At 38.6% G+C, this 16560-nt stretch overlaps 1 protein-coding gene across 1 annotated transcript; it reads left to right on the plus strand.

The window, feature by feature from the left end:
* The first annotated feature begins 1082 nt into the window (after window positions 1-1082).
* EMC7 (ER membrane protein complex subunit 7) lies at window positions 1083-14656 on the plus strand. Its single transcript, XM_025473345.3, has 5 exons — window positions 1083-1422; window positions 5241-5360; window positions 10308-10446; window positions 11704-11784; window positions 14184-14656. The coding sequence occupies exons 1-5, from the start codon at window positions 1190-1192 to the stop codon at window positions 14334-14336; spliced, it is 726 nt and encodes a 241-aa protein (XP_025329130.1). The 5' UTR covers window positions 1083-1189; the 3' UTR covers window positions 14337-14656.
* Window positions 14657-16560: the final 1904 nt, after the last annotated feature.

Consider the following 16560-nt stretch of genomic DNA (forward strand, 5'->3'; position numbering starts at 1 on the left):
AACATGTCTGAGACACCAGCAAAGCAGATCACCAAAAATATGTGAACATTTAGGGATGAAGCTATTTTTATTTTGGCATGTTTGTAAATTTTGTATCGTTCTTGAAAAGTGAAATTTTATTTCATGGTTTAGTACAGTTTTGACAGGAGGTGGTCGAGGGTAGGGCCATAACACATGATAACCTTTCTACAGTAGCTCTGCTTCTTCCAAGGATCAACTGTGAAGAAAGGGGGAAGTACCTCCGCCCGACAATTGCGGGCGCTCCCGAGGACAGAGCACGGGTGGCCGCGGGTACCGCGTCTCTAACCCTTGCCAGGGGCTCAAGAGTATTTGGCTCTTCCATCCCTTTTCCCAATTTTTGTTACTTTTCTTCGGGAAGCTAAGTCTAAGAGTTCACAGAACAGAAACACGCATTTCGCTCGATAATCTTCAACTGAAATGTGTCATCGAGAGCACAACGTTTATAACCAACAGAAATCTTAGGCAGAAGCCTTTTCTCTTTCTGTCATCAAGAAGGTGAAAATACTGGAGATGCTCTCTGCCATCTTAGCTTGGTTCCCCCGACCCCCGCCGTTGTTTACGGTAAAGCCCTGAAAACCGGGATCGGTGTCGTGCGGGTAAGCGGCCTTCAACTCTCCCTTTTCACCGGAGGCGACCCTCAGTGAACAGTCTGTGTACCTGCCCCACTCTTCTAGGCACAGACGTCATCCCCTTCGCACACAAGCGGGAGCCTTTGCATCTCGCACGTCTCGGAGCATCCCTACAACTTTTTAAGCGCTCTCTTCCGGACCCGCGTCTCCTGAAGCCGGGGCCTCATCTGCAGACACCGGTTCAGAGGGTCGTCGCTCTCGGCCTCACAGCCTCCCATTCCGGCGCGGTCCCGCCGCCGCCGCCGCCGCCGCCGCCGCGCACAGGGCCGCACTGCCGCTCGGTGGGTGGAGCGACGACGGGACGCACCCGACCCTCGCCTCAGACCGCCTTCCGGCCCCGCGCGCCGGAAGTACTTTGCCCCATTTCCGCCTCGCAAGCGATTGGCGCAAGCCTCCTTCCCTTGGCTTGGAGCCCACAGCTCGAGCCGGCCCCCGCCTCTTGCGCGCAGTGATGACGACATCGGCCGGCGGCGGCGGCGAAGACTGGGGGACGGTTAGGGCTTCCTGGGCTGCAGGCCTGGCTGGTGCGAGCTGCTGTCATGGCGGCCGTGCAGTGGGGCTTCGTTTCCCTCCTCCTGTTGTTGCTCTCAGGGGATGCCCAGAGCTCGGAGCTGCCTGGGGCTGCTGCCGATGGGTCAGGCGGGATTGGGGTCGGCACAGGAGACCGCTTCAAGATTGAGGGACGTGCGGTTGTTCCAGGGGTGAAGCCCCAGGACTGGATCTCGGCGGCGCGAGTGCTGGTAGACGGAGAAGAGCATGTCGGATTTCTTAAGTGAGCCTCCTGTGGGCAGCGGGAAAGCGGTTGGCGTGGACGCTAGAGAGGAATTGCCCCTACGCGAGCCAAGTATCGGAGGGCGAAGGGGTGGGCGCCGGTAGCGGTCTGTGCGGGGAGACCTTGGGGGGCAGCCCCGCGCTTCCCCTTTCCTCCCCATCACCCCGTTTCCCCGTACCTCGGAAGCGAGGGTGGCAGGTGCTTGTCCCAGGGCGGAGCAGGGGGGGTCAGTTTTCTTCAACTCCGTTTTTGCCTTGTTACGGGGTCGACCACTCCAACCGCTGAGCCACCCAGGGGTCCCCGAATCTGGCCACTTTTGCATTCATTTCTGTCTTTTGGCAGCTTGATGTTGTGTAGAAATATGCTGAGCGAGTGGGAATTCTCAAAGCCCAAAGGATTTCTATGATGGCATAGACTGGGAAGCTAATGTTGCTGCTTCTGAAAATAATGGGCCCTGAAGTCCCTAATCAAAGCACCTTTTTTTTTTTTTTGCCTGGAGGTGGGATTATTCTTTTTTTACAGTTGAATTCATCGAGGGGTTTGCAACATTACATTTGGGGCATTTGTGTGAGACTGGGGTTTCTCCATATTTGCTAACATGGTTCAGTCTTTTCTAGCTCATTGTAAAAATGGGATTTCAACTTCTATTAAAGAACGTGGTGAATTTATTAGCACTCCAGTTTTGCAGTAACCTGCTTTTCAGATGTTTAGGCACAACTGTGATGTTTTAAGTCTTTCATTCGCTGCTTGGGGTGTGAAACTGAACTGAAAGAAAATATTTAGGGCAGCTCCGATGGCCCCGGGGGGTGATCCTGGAGACCCGGGATCGAGTCCCACGTCGGGCTCCCTGCATGGAGCCTGCTTCTCCCTCTGCCTGTGTCTCGGCCTCTGTGTGTGTGTGTGTGTGTCTGTCGTGAATAAATAAATAATTTAAAAATATTTAGGGGGATGCCTGGGTGGCTCAGCGGTTGAGCGTCTGCCTTCAGCCCAGGGCGTGATCCTGGAGTCGTGGGATCGAGTCCCACATCGGGCTCCCTGCAGGGAGCCTGCTTCTCCCTCTGCTGTGTCTCTGCCTCTCTCTGTGTGTCTCGCATGAATAAATAAATAAAATCTTAAAAAAAATAAAAATATTTAGGAAAAAGTGTTTTCCTGACTGGTTTGTATACCAGCAAGTGGTATTTGAAAACCAGACATCGTAAATATGGATCTTTCTTTCTTTCTTTCTTTCTTTCTTTTTTTGGACGTTTATTTCTAAATCTGATTTGCAAATATTCAGATCACCCGGGTGCTGTTGAATTAGAATTTGAATCTCAGATTAATAATGATGAGAAGCTAGTCTTTTTTTTTTTTTTAAGATTTTATTTACTTATTCATGAGAGCCATACACACACAGAGAGAGGCAGAGACACAGGCAGAGGGAGAAGCAGGCTCCACGCAGGGAGCCGCAGGTGGGACTTGATCCTAAGTCTCCAGGATCACTCCCTGGGGGAAGTCAGCGCTAAGCCGCTGAGCCATCTGTGCTGCCCGAGAAGCTAGTCTTAATGCTATTTGTTTTTACAAATCTGGCGTTAGGGCGTTCTTTAGGGTTTGCCTCTAATGATGTTTTAATGAAGAAACTCAAACCTTGGGAATTGGGGATCCCTGGGTGGCTCAGCAGTTTAGCGCCTGCCTTCAGCCCAGGGTGTGACCCTGGAGACTCGGGATCAAGTCCCACATCCGGCTTCCTGCATGGAGCCTGCTTCTCCCTCTGCCTGTGTCTCTGCCTCTCTGTGTCTCTCATGAATAAATAAATCTTTAAAAAAAAAAAAAAACATAAAAAAAACCTTGGGAAATTAGCCTAAACTGACCACTTGGCTTCTCTTTTCTGTGGTATATAATTCTTTTAAGAAGCATTTATAATTTTTGTTTTAAAATAAGGTATAAGTTATATGTTTGTTGAAGAAAACATAAACAAGAGGTAAGGGATAAGACAACATTTTATCGTATCCTTTCCAGCCTTTTTGTAATCATATGACCTGTTTTTAATAGTAAAATACAATATATAGTACTCTGTAGCCTTTTTTTTTTTTTTCCACTTAATATCTTGTGAGCAGTTTATGACATCCTTTCATGTTCTGGCATTTGTATATAGAAATGTTAAGAATTAAAAAAAAAGAATATGAAGAGCTTATGGTGGGACTCTTGTTGGAAGAGGGATAGTAATTTGTCTTATACCTGTTATGCATAACTACAATGCCATTTTGACTTATAGTTCTGCTTGTTGAGGGTGGCTTGGGTCTTGGCTAATGGAGGTGAGGGTTTTGACTGAGGATGCTTCATGCCACTTCTTGCTCTCATCACTGTGTATATAAAGCATAATTTACACTCCAGAATAAATAATTCAAGGGAAGTCTAATGAAAGGATTAAACAGTGTAGTCATGGTGTTAGGGAAACAGCCAGGTTGTGCAGTACTCTGGAGTTTACAACCTCAAAGCCACTGTCACCTCTAAGCCTGAAGGAAGTAGGGGAAGTAAAGGTTACTGGGGCAGGAAAGGACTGCCGCAAGAGGAGCTCTGCCCTGTGATGGAGCAAGTCAGAGATGGCCTCTCAGGGAGAGAGCTGAGGAAAAATATGCTAAGCTCATTTTCTTTCCTTCCGGTCTGCAAAGAGGGAGGAAAAGGGTGGAGAGTGGGTCTGAAGGGCCAGTGAAGACCTCCAGCCCAGGAATAAGTTAGTTTGATGTTTACATTTCAATTCTGTTTTAGTTTAGTGTGTACTTTGAAGTAGCAAGGAGTATCTTTTCCTCCTGCTTCTTTGTAAGTATTGTGAATGTGGCAGAATCAGTTTTTTCTTTAGCTATGAAAGAGCCTAATGATTTAAGAAGCATTATTCAATGTATTATACTAGGACTTCTTTGATAAAACAGATTTTTTTTAAAAAGATTTTAGTATTCATGAGAGACGCACAGAGAGAGGCAGAGACACAGGCAGAGGGAGAAGCAGGCTCCATGTGGGACTTGATTCCAGGACCCCGGGATCACGCCCTGAGCTGAAGGCAGATGCTCAACCACTGAGCCACCCAGGTGTCCCTAAAGCAGATCTTTTTAGGATCATTTGTTTTCCTGAAACAGATACTTCTTTTTCTTCAGAAGGTCAGTTTCTCATTATCAAAACAAATTAATTTTGATTGTAAACCTGAGATTATCAACTCTTCGTGGGATGGTTTTCTAAGTCTAGAAGGTAATAGAGGAAATCAGGAAGAAAAGGCAAATGGTTTTAACCACATAAATCTATTAAACTTTTATATATCCAAACAAAAGTAACCAAAGTAGATGGGAACTATATGTAATATGTGGAACAAATGGTGTTTGATGACCTTTTTCTTAGAAAGACAACAAAATGCAAACAAAAACTAGGAAAAAGCCATTACATTTTAATTAAGGAATTGTTGCAGGAGGTTGGCAAAATTGAAACCTTAATATTGTAGTAATAATGCCTATTGATAATTTCCCTTGAATGAAGACATGGCTTCAGAATTGAAACAGTACCCTCTTTATCAGCTGTCCCACAGAAGGAATTAGAAGTGCTTTCTATGTCAGGATTCTCTGCTCCTGTGGAGTGCTCAGAGTTGTCAGAATCCTTTCAGTGTGATTGTGGAAGCTGAAGCATGGGGACAATTCTTGCCAGTTTGGGTGTTTTTTTTTGTTTCTTGTTTTGTTTTTTCTAACTTCTGTGTCATTTGGAGGAGCTTGATTTAGGAGTTAACAGATGATTTAAAACATAAGAAGAAAGCAAGCTGTTGATCAGCAGTATCCAAATAATGATTTTCATTTTTCCAGGACAGATGGGAGTTTTGTGGTTCATGATATACCTTCTGGATCTTATGTAGTGGAAGTTATATCTCCAGCTTACAGATTTGATCCTGTCCGAGTCGATATCACTTCAAAAGGAAAAATGAGGTAAGAGCATCTGATTTAGTTTTTACAAAAGGCGAGGATACCAAATACCTCCTATATTGCTTTTAGAATTTATAGTTAGGGTTGAAAAGTTTCTCATGTAAACTACAGATATTCCATGAAACATCCTTACATTATCTTTAATATTAAGTTTTTCCCCTCTGCCACCTAAAATATCCTTATATTATTTTAATCTGAGTATTGGTAATATTGCAAAGTTGAACTTCCTCCTGCTCTGATTTAAAATTTATTTTAAAGCTCCTAATATGATTATAATAGAGAAGAGGCAAGATTACCTATCATGAGAGCAAAAACTCTGAGGGTTATAATTGCAATATGATTATTGAAGTGGGAAATAATTTAACTTTTCTAAATTAGAAATATTACTACCTGTTTTTCATTGGAGTATCTTGATAATACCTCTTAATACCTATTTAATAGTTGTATTGATCTAGAAATTTCTACAGTTCTTCCTTTCTGAAATATTTAGAGTACATTGGAAATTTAGTATTTTTTAGGCAAATGGTAGATTACATTGTTTAGTTTATCTCAAAGTAAGGATCGTGATAAGAAAAAAAGCACAGTATTAGAGGTTGGCAGACTAGGAAAAATTTCAAAATTTCTAAGTAGATGAACATATGCTTTGAAGTTTAGGTGAAAAGAATGCTGGACTAATTCAGGTTGTGAGTATGGAATATCACAAATCCGTTTGAAGTTGGAATCCCTTGTGTAGATGTCCACAGTTATTCTTTCTGTTATAACCCCAGTTATTTTTTTTTATTGTCCCATACCAGTAATATTCTCTTTGGTCTAATCTGACCAGGAAGTATATGAAACGATTTTATTTATTTTATGTACTTGTTTATTTTTTCTAGCTTTATTGAGGTATGGTGACCAATATGAAAGAATTTTGAGTGGTGTAATGCCTCTTCTTTGAGCTATCGCAAAATAATTCCATGTTATAGTAATAAAGCATAGGTCTTGCAAAGGTAAAAATAGATTTGGGGTTCGAGGAGCTCTGTTTTATTACTGATCTTTTTGGTATGTGCAAAGAATATTTAGATTGATTTGTAGAGACCCCAAATTCAGCTGACACGATAGAAATAATGTTCAGTTGGTACCATAATATTTACATTTGAGTTTATGCCTAAAATGTTTTTCTTCTTTCTTTGCCTTTTGTTTTTGGACATTGAAAGTTATAAAAGTATAATGTATAAATATGCTATGATTCACATATAATGAATGAGTCACACATAGAGCTGTCTCATCCTTTATATCAGCTGCTTATTAGTCCATTTATGCCACTGCCTGTTATGGACAGACAGGGGTCCCCTCCTCCCCATTTTAAATGTGAGTGAACAGAGATGATTATTTGGTGGCAATTTAAATTCTTTTTTTTTAAGATTTTTTTTAATAAATTTATTTTTATTGGTGTTCAATTTTTCAACATACAGAATAACACCCAGTGCTCATCCGACAAGTGCCCACCTCAGTGCCTGCCACCCAGTCACCCCCACCCCCCGCCCACCTCCCCTTCCACCACCCCTAGTTCGTTTCCCAGAGTTAGGAGTCTTTCTTTCTTTCTTTCTTTTTTTTTTTTTTTTTTAGGAGTCTTTCATGTTCTGTCTCCCTTTCTGATATTTCCCACTTATTTTTTCTCCTTTCCCCTTTATTCCCTTTCATTATTTTTTATATTCCCCAAATGAATGAGACCATATAATGTTTGTTCTTCTCCGATTGACTTATTTCATTCAGCATAATACCCTCCAGTTCCATCCACGTCGAAGCAAATGGTGGGTATTTGTCGTTTCTAATGGCTGAGTAATATTCCATTGTATACATAAACCACATCTTCTTTATCCATTCATCTTTCGATCGACACCGAGGCTCCTTCCACAGTTTGGCTATTGTGGACATTGCTGCTAGAAACATTGCTGCTAGTGCAGGTGTCCCGGCGTTTCATTGCATCTGTATCTTTGGGGTAAGTCCCCAGCAGTGCAATTGCTGGGTCTAGGGCAGGTCTATTTTTAACTCTTTGAGGAACCTCCACACAGTTTTCCAGAGTGGCTGCACCAGTTCACATTCACACCAACAGTGTAAGAGGGTTCCCTTTTCTCCACATCCTCTCCAATATTTGTGGTTTCCTGCCTTGTTACTTTTCCCCATTCTCACTGGTGTGAGGTGGTATCTCATTGTGGTTTTGAAATGTATTTCCCTGATGGCAAGTGATGCAGAGCATTTTCTCATGTGCTTGTTGGCCATGTCTATGTCTTCCTCTGTGAGATTTCTGTTCATGTCTTTTGCCCATTTCATTATTGGATTGTTTCTTTGGTGTTGAGTTTAATAAGTTCTTTATAGATCTTGGAAAAGATTTTATTTATTTATTCATGAGAGAGAGAGAAAGAGAGGCAGAGACACAGGCGGAGGGAGAAAAGCAGGCTCCATGCAGGGAGCCTGATGTGGGACTTGATCCGGGGACTCCAAGATCACACCCTGGGCCAAAGGCAGGCGCCAAACCACTGAGCCACCCAGGGATCCCTAAATTCTTGATACTATCATGAAACTAATATAATGATGCACTAAAAATAAATTATTTAAAAATTTTCCCCTCTATTTTTGAAGTTAAATTATTGTCTTAGAATAGTCTAGTTTGTCCAAATTCTAATCATATTTCTTGCTGTTGTCTATTTAGAGCAAGGGTGAAGCTTGAATTGAAGGTAATATCTTATAAATATGTTTATAAATATTCTTTGATAGAATAAATGGACTTTGAATTTCAAAGTAGATGAACCTCATTAGGTATCAAATTTCTCGTCTTTTTAGAGACATAAAGATTTTTAATTAAATAGGTAAAATCCTAGTATGTTAAATTTAAACTTTAAAGGACTTATCATGACTTTTTACAAATTTTAGAATTGTAAGCTTAGAGTTGGGTGGGTATGTAGATTACACTTTCTATTATATACACATTTAAGTGTTTTTTTTTTTAATATCAAAAATACCAAATCCTGGAGGAAATGAGGATTGTTAAAAGGGATACTTGTCTGTTAGAAACTACATTTTTATTTACTTTTGCTCTAAATTTTGAATAAAGTAGTCTAAGAAGATGGAAATATTTTTCTGTATATGAAGGTTTTTTTTTTTTTTTGCTTTTTGCTGTGGGTAAAGAGTACTTCTTGCTTTAGCATTTAAGAACTAGTTGCAGCAGTGGGATTCATGTTCTCGGTTTCCTTCCTGATGATTGGATGCCTGAAACTAGGTAAAAATCATGGCCCTTATTATTTTAATAATTGGAAGTGGGACAGAATAGAGAACAGAGTGGGATTCATATAAGATCCTAATATTCGTGACCAACATTTTGTAAACATGCATGGTAATATGAAAGACATTTCCTTTTAAATATATAGCACCCAAATGAGTAAGGGAAATCCTGGGAGGACAAACTATAAACCATTTTCCCACCTGGGGGTTTTGATACTCTAACCAAAATGCTTAGATTTGGGGCACCTGGGTGGCTCATTCAGTTAAGCATCTGACTCTTGATCTTAGCTCAGGTCTCAGCTTGTGGAGACTGGGGGGATAAAAAAAGCTTAGATTTTATTAGCAGTATGTAGGTAAGAGCCTTAAGATTGTTTTGAGCCAGAATTAGATCTAAGACTTGATTCCCCCTTTGACCCTTGGCACTAAAATCCAAAAGACCAGGCTCCCAATCTGAAAAATCTGTCCTGAAATTTAATAGTCACAGTCCTACCTTCACTGAAATTTGGGGTGTGAATTTATTACTTCTTGCATAATCCAGAAACTTTGAAGCTGTGCAATTAACAAGATCATCCGTTTTCATAATCTTGGACTCCTGGCAGAGACAAATGCATAACCTCTCTGCAGGGAAATACTCTGTCCAGGTCCACACATAAATAAAGTATATAACTTATCAAATACTCCCCAAAAAACAATGTACATGGAGTCAGTAGATGAATTAGATGTCTTAGAACCTCAGATAATAGAATTTTTGGATATGAACTATGAAATAGTTTAAAGTATGTTTAAAATGCTTATACAAATAAAAGATTTATTGCCGTAAGAGTAAAATACTATAAAAATAGACCATATATATTTGAAAAAAGGACAAAATAGAACTTCTACAATAAATACAGGTTTTGGAATACAAAATTCAATGCGTGTATTAAACAATTGAACAGGGATTTGATGAACTGGAAGATGGATCAGAAGAAATTTACCCAGAATGCAGTACACCTAAAGGAATGGACATGGTGAAAGAATTTAATAAGATGCCAAGTACAGAATAAAAAAGTGGAACAAGTGTCAAGTAGAAATTCCATAAGGAAATGAGCGAATGGTGGGGAGGCAGTTTTCAAGAAGTAAACCGGAACATGTATGAACATGGGTGAGAGTGTTAATTAAAATTAGTGGCATCTCTGGTGAAAATGTAGTATTACCTATGGCACTGTTGCAGGACTTTCTTAAATGATAAATTTTTCCTGCAAAATAAACGTGAAAATTGAGTGTGTTTATTAATGCATATCTCAAGCAATCAAAGAAGTAAAATCTAGCATTTTTATATATTTGTAACAATTTATTATTAAATATAATCAAAGAGCTTTACAGCTAGAAGAATTCTCAAAGAACTTTTGATATAACCAGAGAAGAATTTGTTTAATCCCACAGGCCTAGGTAATAACAGAACTATAGCTAGAAATTAGGTCTCTTGATTCCAAGTCTAGTGTTCTTCCTCTACAGTTTGCTAAATATTTTAGAAATACAGATAAAGCTACTTTGATCAGATTTTTAAGATAAAAAATTTAGATGCCAGAGCATTTTAGAAAAAGCTAAAGGTAATTATAAGGCACTGCTAATGTATTATGAGTAGTTTTTTTAATTAGTAGTGTTTTTGATGAAATTACTGAAGCTTTTTTCATGTTGCTTTATCAGAGCAAGATATGTGAATTATATCAAAACATCAGAAGTGGTCAGACTGCCTTATCCTCTTCAAATGAAGTCTTCAGGTCCACCTTCTTACTTTATTAAAAGGGAATCATGGGGCTGGACAGACTTTCTAATGAATCCGATGGTATGTATCTGTACAATTAAGTATCTTTACTAATCTCTAATTTGATTCCAGGTAGTTGAAAAGTTCTAACCCTGGTGAGGAGGAAAAGTCAAATTATTAAGATGAAAGGATAATTGTGAATAGTTTTATTGATTTCAGGAAAATAGTATCTTTGGGAATATTAATGAAAAGAATATAGTGAGAATTGCATGGTAGATTTGACATTGAAATGTGCAACAGCAATGTGATAAATATGATGAAATGTTTTAAAATGCAAATGGAATAAGAATATGTGGCAAGTCACATGGAGTTAGCTGTCTCATCCTTCATACTACCTGCATATCAGTCCACTGATGAATGTGCCATCATTTATTGATCAGCCACTATTGGTGGCTTGAGTAAGGGTTTTTCTCCTTTTTGCCTATGTGTAGTAAACAGAAAAATTATTCTGTGGTAATTTAAATACAAGGTATGAAACTAATGTTATGGTATCCACTGATAATAAAACACTAATAGAATGCATTCTTTAGAAACAAATGGACTTTGTTTTTCTGCTTCTGGAAATTGAATTATTATCTTGCAATTGTGTAAGTGGTGATCATATTCCTTTCTGATAGCTTATTTAAGTCACAGAATATTTGGGGACTGTACATTTTTTGAAAGGAATAAATAGTACCTAAAATCTGCTATCAGGCATAAAGAAGCAGGAGAGTAGAGTGGATAGGGGAAATCAGCAATGAGACTCCAAAGCTTATTAAGAAATATCTTCCATGTTTTCATTTCTGAAATTCCATGGAAACATACCTACTACTAGAAGCTTCTAATGCATTTTTTAAAACTCATCTGTTATAGTAGTCACCTAGTAGCCTATATTGCAGGCTGGAGAGGATGTGTATTAATTAGAGGGGCATATAATATTTTCTGCAAGAACCACAAAGTTATCTGGAAAGAGCCTAGCTGGCCATCAGGATCATCATTCTTAATGCCAGACTGCAGATTAAAGAAAGTGAATAGTTATGTTAGCAAACTGTGTTAAATTGTAAACTCTGCAAAATGGTAAGTGGTGTAGATAGGAAGTGAGGTGACTATAAAGTCCAAACCTACGTAGGTAAGGCTCTTATACTTTATAGGAGTTAAACATTGAGGAGCACCTTATATCAACAGGACTGGGTCAGTAGAATTGAGGTGCTGCCGCTAGTTTTATTGTGTATATAACATTTGAGTCTTTAATTTTATCATCATTTCAAACATTCTTTGGATTTTTTTTTCTTTCCACAGGTTATGATGATGGTTCTACCATTATTAATATTTGTGCTTCTGCCCAAAGTGGTCAACACAAGTGATCCTGACATGAGACGGGTAAGATTATTCCCCCACTGTGGATTTTTGAATGGTATTCTGATGCCTGAACCAGCTGTTGTGGCTGACCGGCTTGGGGTTTTTTTGGCTTTATCCTAATTCCCAAGCCAAATTCATTCAGAGGTTGTGTTAACACGGTATCGTGTTCCAGCCATTTAATTAGTTGTTTCCATTGGACCAGATAAATTGTTGGTTCTGCCTCATAAAAGCCTGGATCTCTTCGTATAGCTAAAAAACTCTGCCTAGTACTGTGTTTGTGCCTCATTTGTTAAATAGTTGAAATGCATAATAATCCTGGTATCCCAATCCAAATAGTTTGCAAAATGATAGCTTCTTACAATTTATTTTTACTTTACAAAACCCTTCAGAATACACATTTAGTTTATATGTTCAGATACATACACACACAAATTCTGATCACCAAGGGAGAAAACTAGAATAGTGGCTTCCAGACTTCACCACAAAATCATACTGATTTGTCAATGGGTGGGGAGTTGCCAAGTAAGATCCTTCAAATTTGGGTGCCACTGCTTTGTCTTTTTAAAATTTTGGCTTCCATAAAATCTTCAGAATTTTTTTAACCATTACTTTTCTTCTACCTGGAAACCATCAACAAATATCTCCTGAGTTCCAGGTTTTTCCATTTTATATAATATATTGATGTATTGACACCTTATTCATTGCTGAATTAACATTTATTGATTGATAGCTAGGTATGGACACTTGGGATACAAAAATAAATTGTATATCATCTCTGTGGTCAACAAGCTCAGAGTCAGTTAAATGAAGGAAATATAATGGATTTATGAACACTCATCTTGCTATCAGGAATGTAGGTGTATGTGTGAGTGTGTGTGTGTTTTAAATGCGAAAATAAGATACACATAAAATAAATACAAATGTTTGCTGAGGTAGTAGGTGATCAAGTTCTGTAGAAGGCAAGGCATTTATTCCAAACTGGAATAGCAGAAAAAACCTCATGTTTAAAGAAAGCTTTATGATATTTCAGAATATCTTATTCCCAAATTTGACATCTTAGTTTCAGCATTGGTCAGAAAGTGTACATCCTTGTAATCCTTGTATCTATTAAGCCAGTTAACTCTGTGGCATTAGTAGAAGGAAACACTAGTGGTCACATTGGATCAAAAATTCATTCCTTGCAAAGTGCTTTGCACATAATAAGCAGTATAAAAATTCTTTAATCAAGAGCTTCAGTATTGGGGGATCCCTGGATGGCTCAGTGGTTTGGTGCCTGCCTTCGGCCCAGGGTGTGGTCCTGGAGTCCGGGATCAAGTCCCACATCAGGCTCCCTGCGTGGAGCCTGCTTCTCCCTCTGCCTGTGTCTCTGCCTCTCTGCCTCTCTCTGTGTCTCTCATGAATAAATAAATAAAATCTTAAAAAAAAAAAAAAAAAGAGCTTCAGAATTGGAGAGATTAAAAAATAGAATTGATGTTTTATGCAGGGTCTCAAGATCTCTTGCCATATACATTTAATTCCTGATTATTAGAGCATGTTAACATTTTTTATTTATGCTTATAACATTTCTTTTCCTAGCCATATATGTAAAAGCACTTTCTCCCTGAGAACCTGTGTATAAATTCTACCTTTGGGAAGAAAGCCTAAGCTAATATCCAAGTAGTGTTGTTCAACTTTAAATGATAGATAATACAGTATTTGCTATTCGTTTTTCATGTGTGAACTAATACAATTTTAAGTTCACTTTTGGAATGTAATGTAAAATTTAAATGTAGCATGTATTACATTAGTATTTTTAAAGGTAGAACAGTACTTTATAGATTGTTGGCTCAGTAGAGGACAAAACTGTAAAATGAAGATACCAAATCCACATGAGGTCCTGCCAGTGATTTGTTTGTAACATTTATGTTGCTTGCTTTAGATGCTGTGATGAGGTTACTCGGGCTGTATAGATTTACCACTAAGGGCCTTAGGAATGGAATATTGGAAATACTGTAGTTACTTTTCAAACATTTCTGATAACCTTGGTATATAATTAAAGATTGATACTCTTTTTTATATGCATTTAAAGAAAGCATGAGTTAAAAAAAAACACTTGGTAAAACAGTAAAAAAGCATTTTTATCAGAAAACATAAAATAAGATGGCAAGAATATGATCACATATAATCTTAGAAAATACCCGTTATGAAAACATAAGCTGAATCAAACCCTATGCAAGATTTATTGGGGATTAATTAAGGATCACAATACTTAGTAGTAAAAAGGAGGTATGAAACATGGTTTCTGAAGGGCTGGTGGGTATAACATTGCTGAGAACCAGTAGCTTCTACTTGTATTCCTCTCCTTTAATGGAAGTGATAGTTGTTAACTGACTTGAAAGATCTCAGTGCCTTTCCAGTTATTGTGCTTTGTCCTCTTGCAGGAGATGGAACAGTCAATGAACATGTTGAATTCCAACCATGAATTGCCTGATGTTTCTGAGTTCATGACAAGACTCTTCTCTTCAAAATCGTCTGGCAAGTCTAGCAGCGGCAGCAGTAAAACAGGCAAAAGTGGGGCTGGCAAAAGAAGGTAGTTGGACCATGTGGAGATAGCATTTGCACAAACACAGCAACACTGGGTGACATCCAAGTCTTGAGGGGAAACCGTGTGAAGCAACTACTGTAAATTTGAGTCATCCTTAAAGTTGATCTCTTATAACTGTTGTGTGTGGTAACTCTTCAGCACGTGTTTTGTACTTGGTACACAAGAAAACCCAGCTTTCATCTTTTATCTGTATGAGGTCAATATTGATGTCACTGAATTAATTACAGTGTCCTATAGAAAATGACGTTAATAAATTATATGACGTACTATACATTATGTATATTAAAATGTCTTAATCCAGAGATGAAATGATCTTGTTACTTCTCTTTCACTTAGTGTTTCTTTTATTCCAAACAGTTTTCTTCTTTCATTATATGAGGCTTAAAATTGACATTTCCTATTTAAAAAGAAGTGGCTTATATTTTTGGAGCTGCATGTGCCATGGTTTTTTTGTGTAGCCAGACCTTACAAAATTATTAGCCCTGCCCTGCATTTAAACATCAGGGAATGTTTGGGGTGGAACCATATGTTCCTGATGTAGTTTTAACTTATGTTATTATAGTTAGTTTCAGAGTATGGATGAGAGTACATGTTACTAGTTCTTAAATTTTGGTTACCGTCTATGGGATTCATTATTGACTCTCAGTAATAGACTGTGCTTCAAGGTGGGAGTCAGAGATGGATGATGTCTAGTGCCAGTCCACAATAGAGCTTGTTATGTAGGGAGGAAACACAAATAATAACAGGTTATGAATGGTCAGGGGAAGGAAGTGCAGTGGTGGCAGAGCCTCCTGGAAACTAAGGGTGGAAAATCAACCTTCGAGCTCCTGGTGTAATGTTGGTAGTATAGCACAGGTAGCTTTTAAATCCTGTCATCTGGGGATCCCTGGGTGGCGCAGCGGTTTGGCGCCTGCCTTTGGCTCAGGGCGCGATCCTGGAGACCCGGGATCGAATCTCACGTCGGGCTCCTGGTGCATGGAGCCTGCTTCTCCCTCTGCCTATGTCTCTGCCCCTCTCTCTCTCTCTCTCTCTCTCTGACTATCATAAATAAATAAGTAAGTAAGTAAGTAAGTAAGTAAATCCTGTCATCTCTTCTATCACTCTCAGACTTGTTGGAATATAGATTACCTTACTTTCCATTCAGGATTATCTCAAAAGCTTTTTTTTATTTCAAAAAGTCATAAAAATTTCAGACCTTTTCTTTTGCTTTATTTTAATTAAATGTGAATTCCAAAACTATACTCTAATAAAGGTCTCCTATCCTTTTCTATGTTAAAGAACCCCCCTATTTTCTTAAGGTTGTTAAATCAGCCAAAAATAACAATAACAACAAAAGATTGATTCCAAAGTCTTATTTTCCCTTTTGTGTAGGTACCATTGTTCGTTTTGAAATGAGGTTCGTAAGTTTTCTTATAAAGATGTAAGTTCTGATACAGAACATTTTATTAACTATATCTATTTTTAAATTATATACTACAGTTACCAAGCTGATTAAGCTATGAATGATTAAGGTGGATAGACTGGTTAATGGTAGAACCAGGTAGGTCTTTGAAAATAGTCATTTATTGAAAATAATTAAAATACTAGAATACTATTTGAATGGAAGCTGCAATTTATTTATTTATTTATTTATTTATTTATTTATTTATTTATTTATAAAAATATTTATTTATTCACGAGAGACACACACAGAGATAGAGGCAGAGACACAGGCAGAGGGAGAAATAGGCTCCATGCAGGGAGCCCAATGTGGGACTTGATCCTGGGTCTCCAGGATCATGCCCTGGACTGAAGGTGGTGCTAAACTGCTGAGCCACCGGGCTGCCCGGAAGTTGCAATTTAAAGGAGACAGAATATAGTGAGAGTCACAATTGTATGGCTAGAAATTATCCTGAAAATTTTCAAAATTTGAATTGTCAAAATTTGCACACAGACTACCTAATGACCAAAAAATTAGGAAAGCACTTCCAAGGAAATTATCATTTCATGAGCTAATTAAGAAACTTTGTGGTTATTTTACATAAATTATAAAGCCATCTGAATATAAAATACATCCCTTACGGTACAGAATGTTATTACATCAATTATATATGAAACTCTTATCTTTGCATAGAACCCTCATCAAATGCTTAGTGTGCTTACAAGTACAGAGATGATTGTATTTTATTAGGCAGTATTGGGTTCAGTACAAAGAACCCATTTAGCTGCTAACT

Source organism: Canis lupus, chromosome 30 (assembly GCF_003254725.2).
Source record: "Canis lupus dingo isolate Sandy chromosome 30, ASM325472v2, whole genome shotgun sequence".
Taxonomy (NCBI): Eukaryota; Metazoa; Chordata; class Mammalia; order Carnivora; family Canidae; genus Canis; species Canis lupus.

Bases quoted from the DNA above. Each gene is read 5' to 3' on its own strand.
- EMC7 (XM_025473345.3), top strand. From the start codon at position 1,190: ATGGCGGCCGTGCAGTGGGGCTTCGTTTCCCTCCTCCTGTTGTTGCTC. The intron at 1,423-5,240 runs GTGAGCCTCCTG...TCATTTTTCCAG, and splicing joins GAGCATGTCGGATTTCTTAA to GACAGATGGGAGTTTTGTGG. The intron at 10,447-11,703 runs GTATGTATCTGT...TTCTTTCCACAG, and splicing joins ACTTTCTAATGAATCCGATG to GTTATGATGATGGTTCTACC.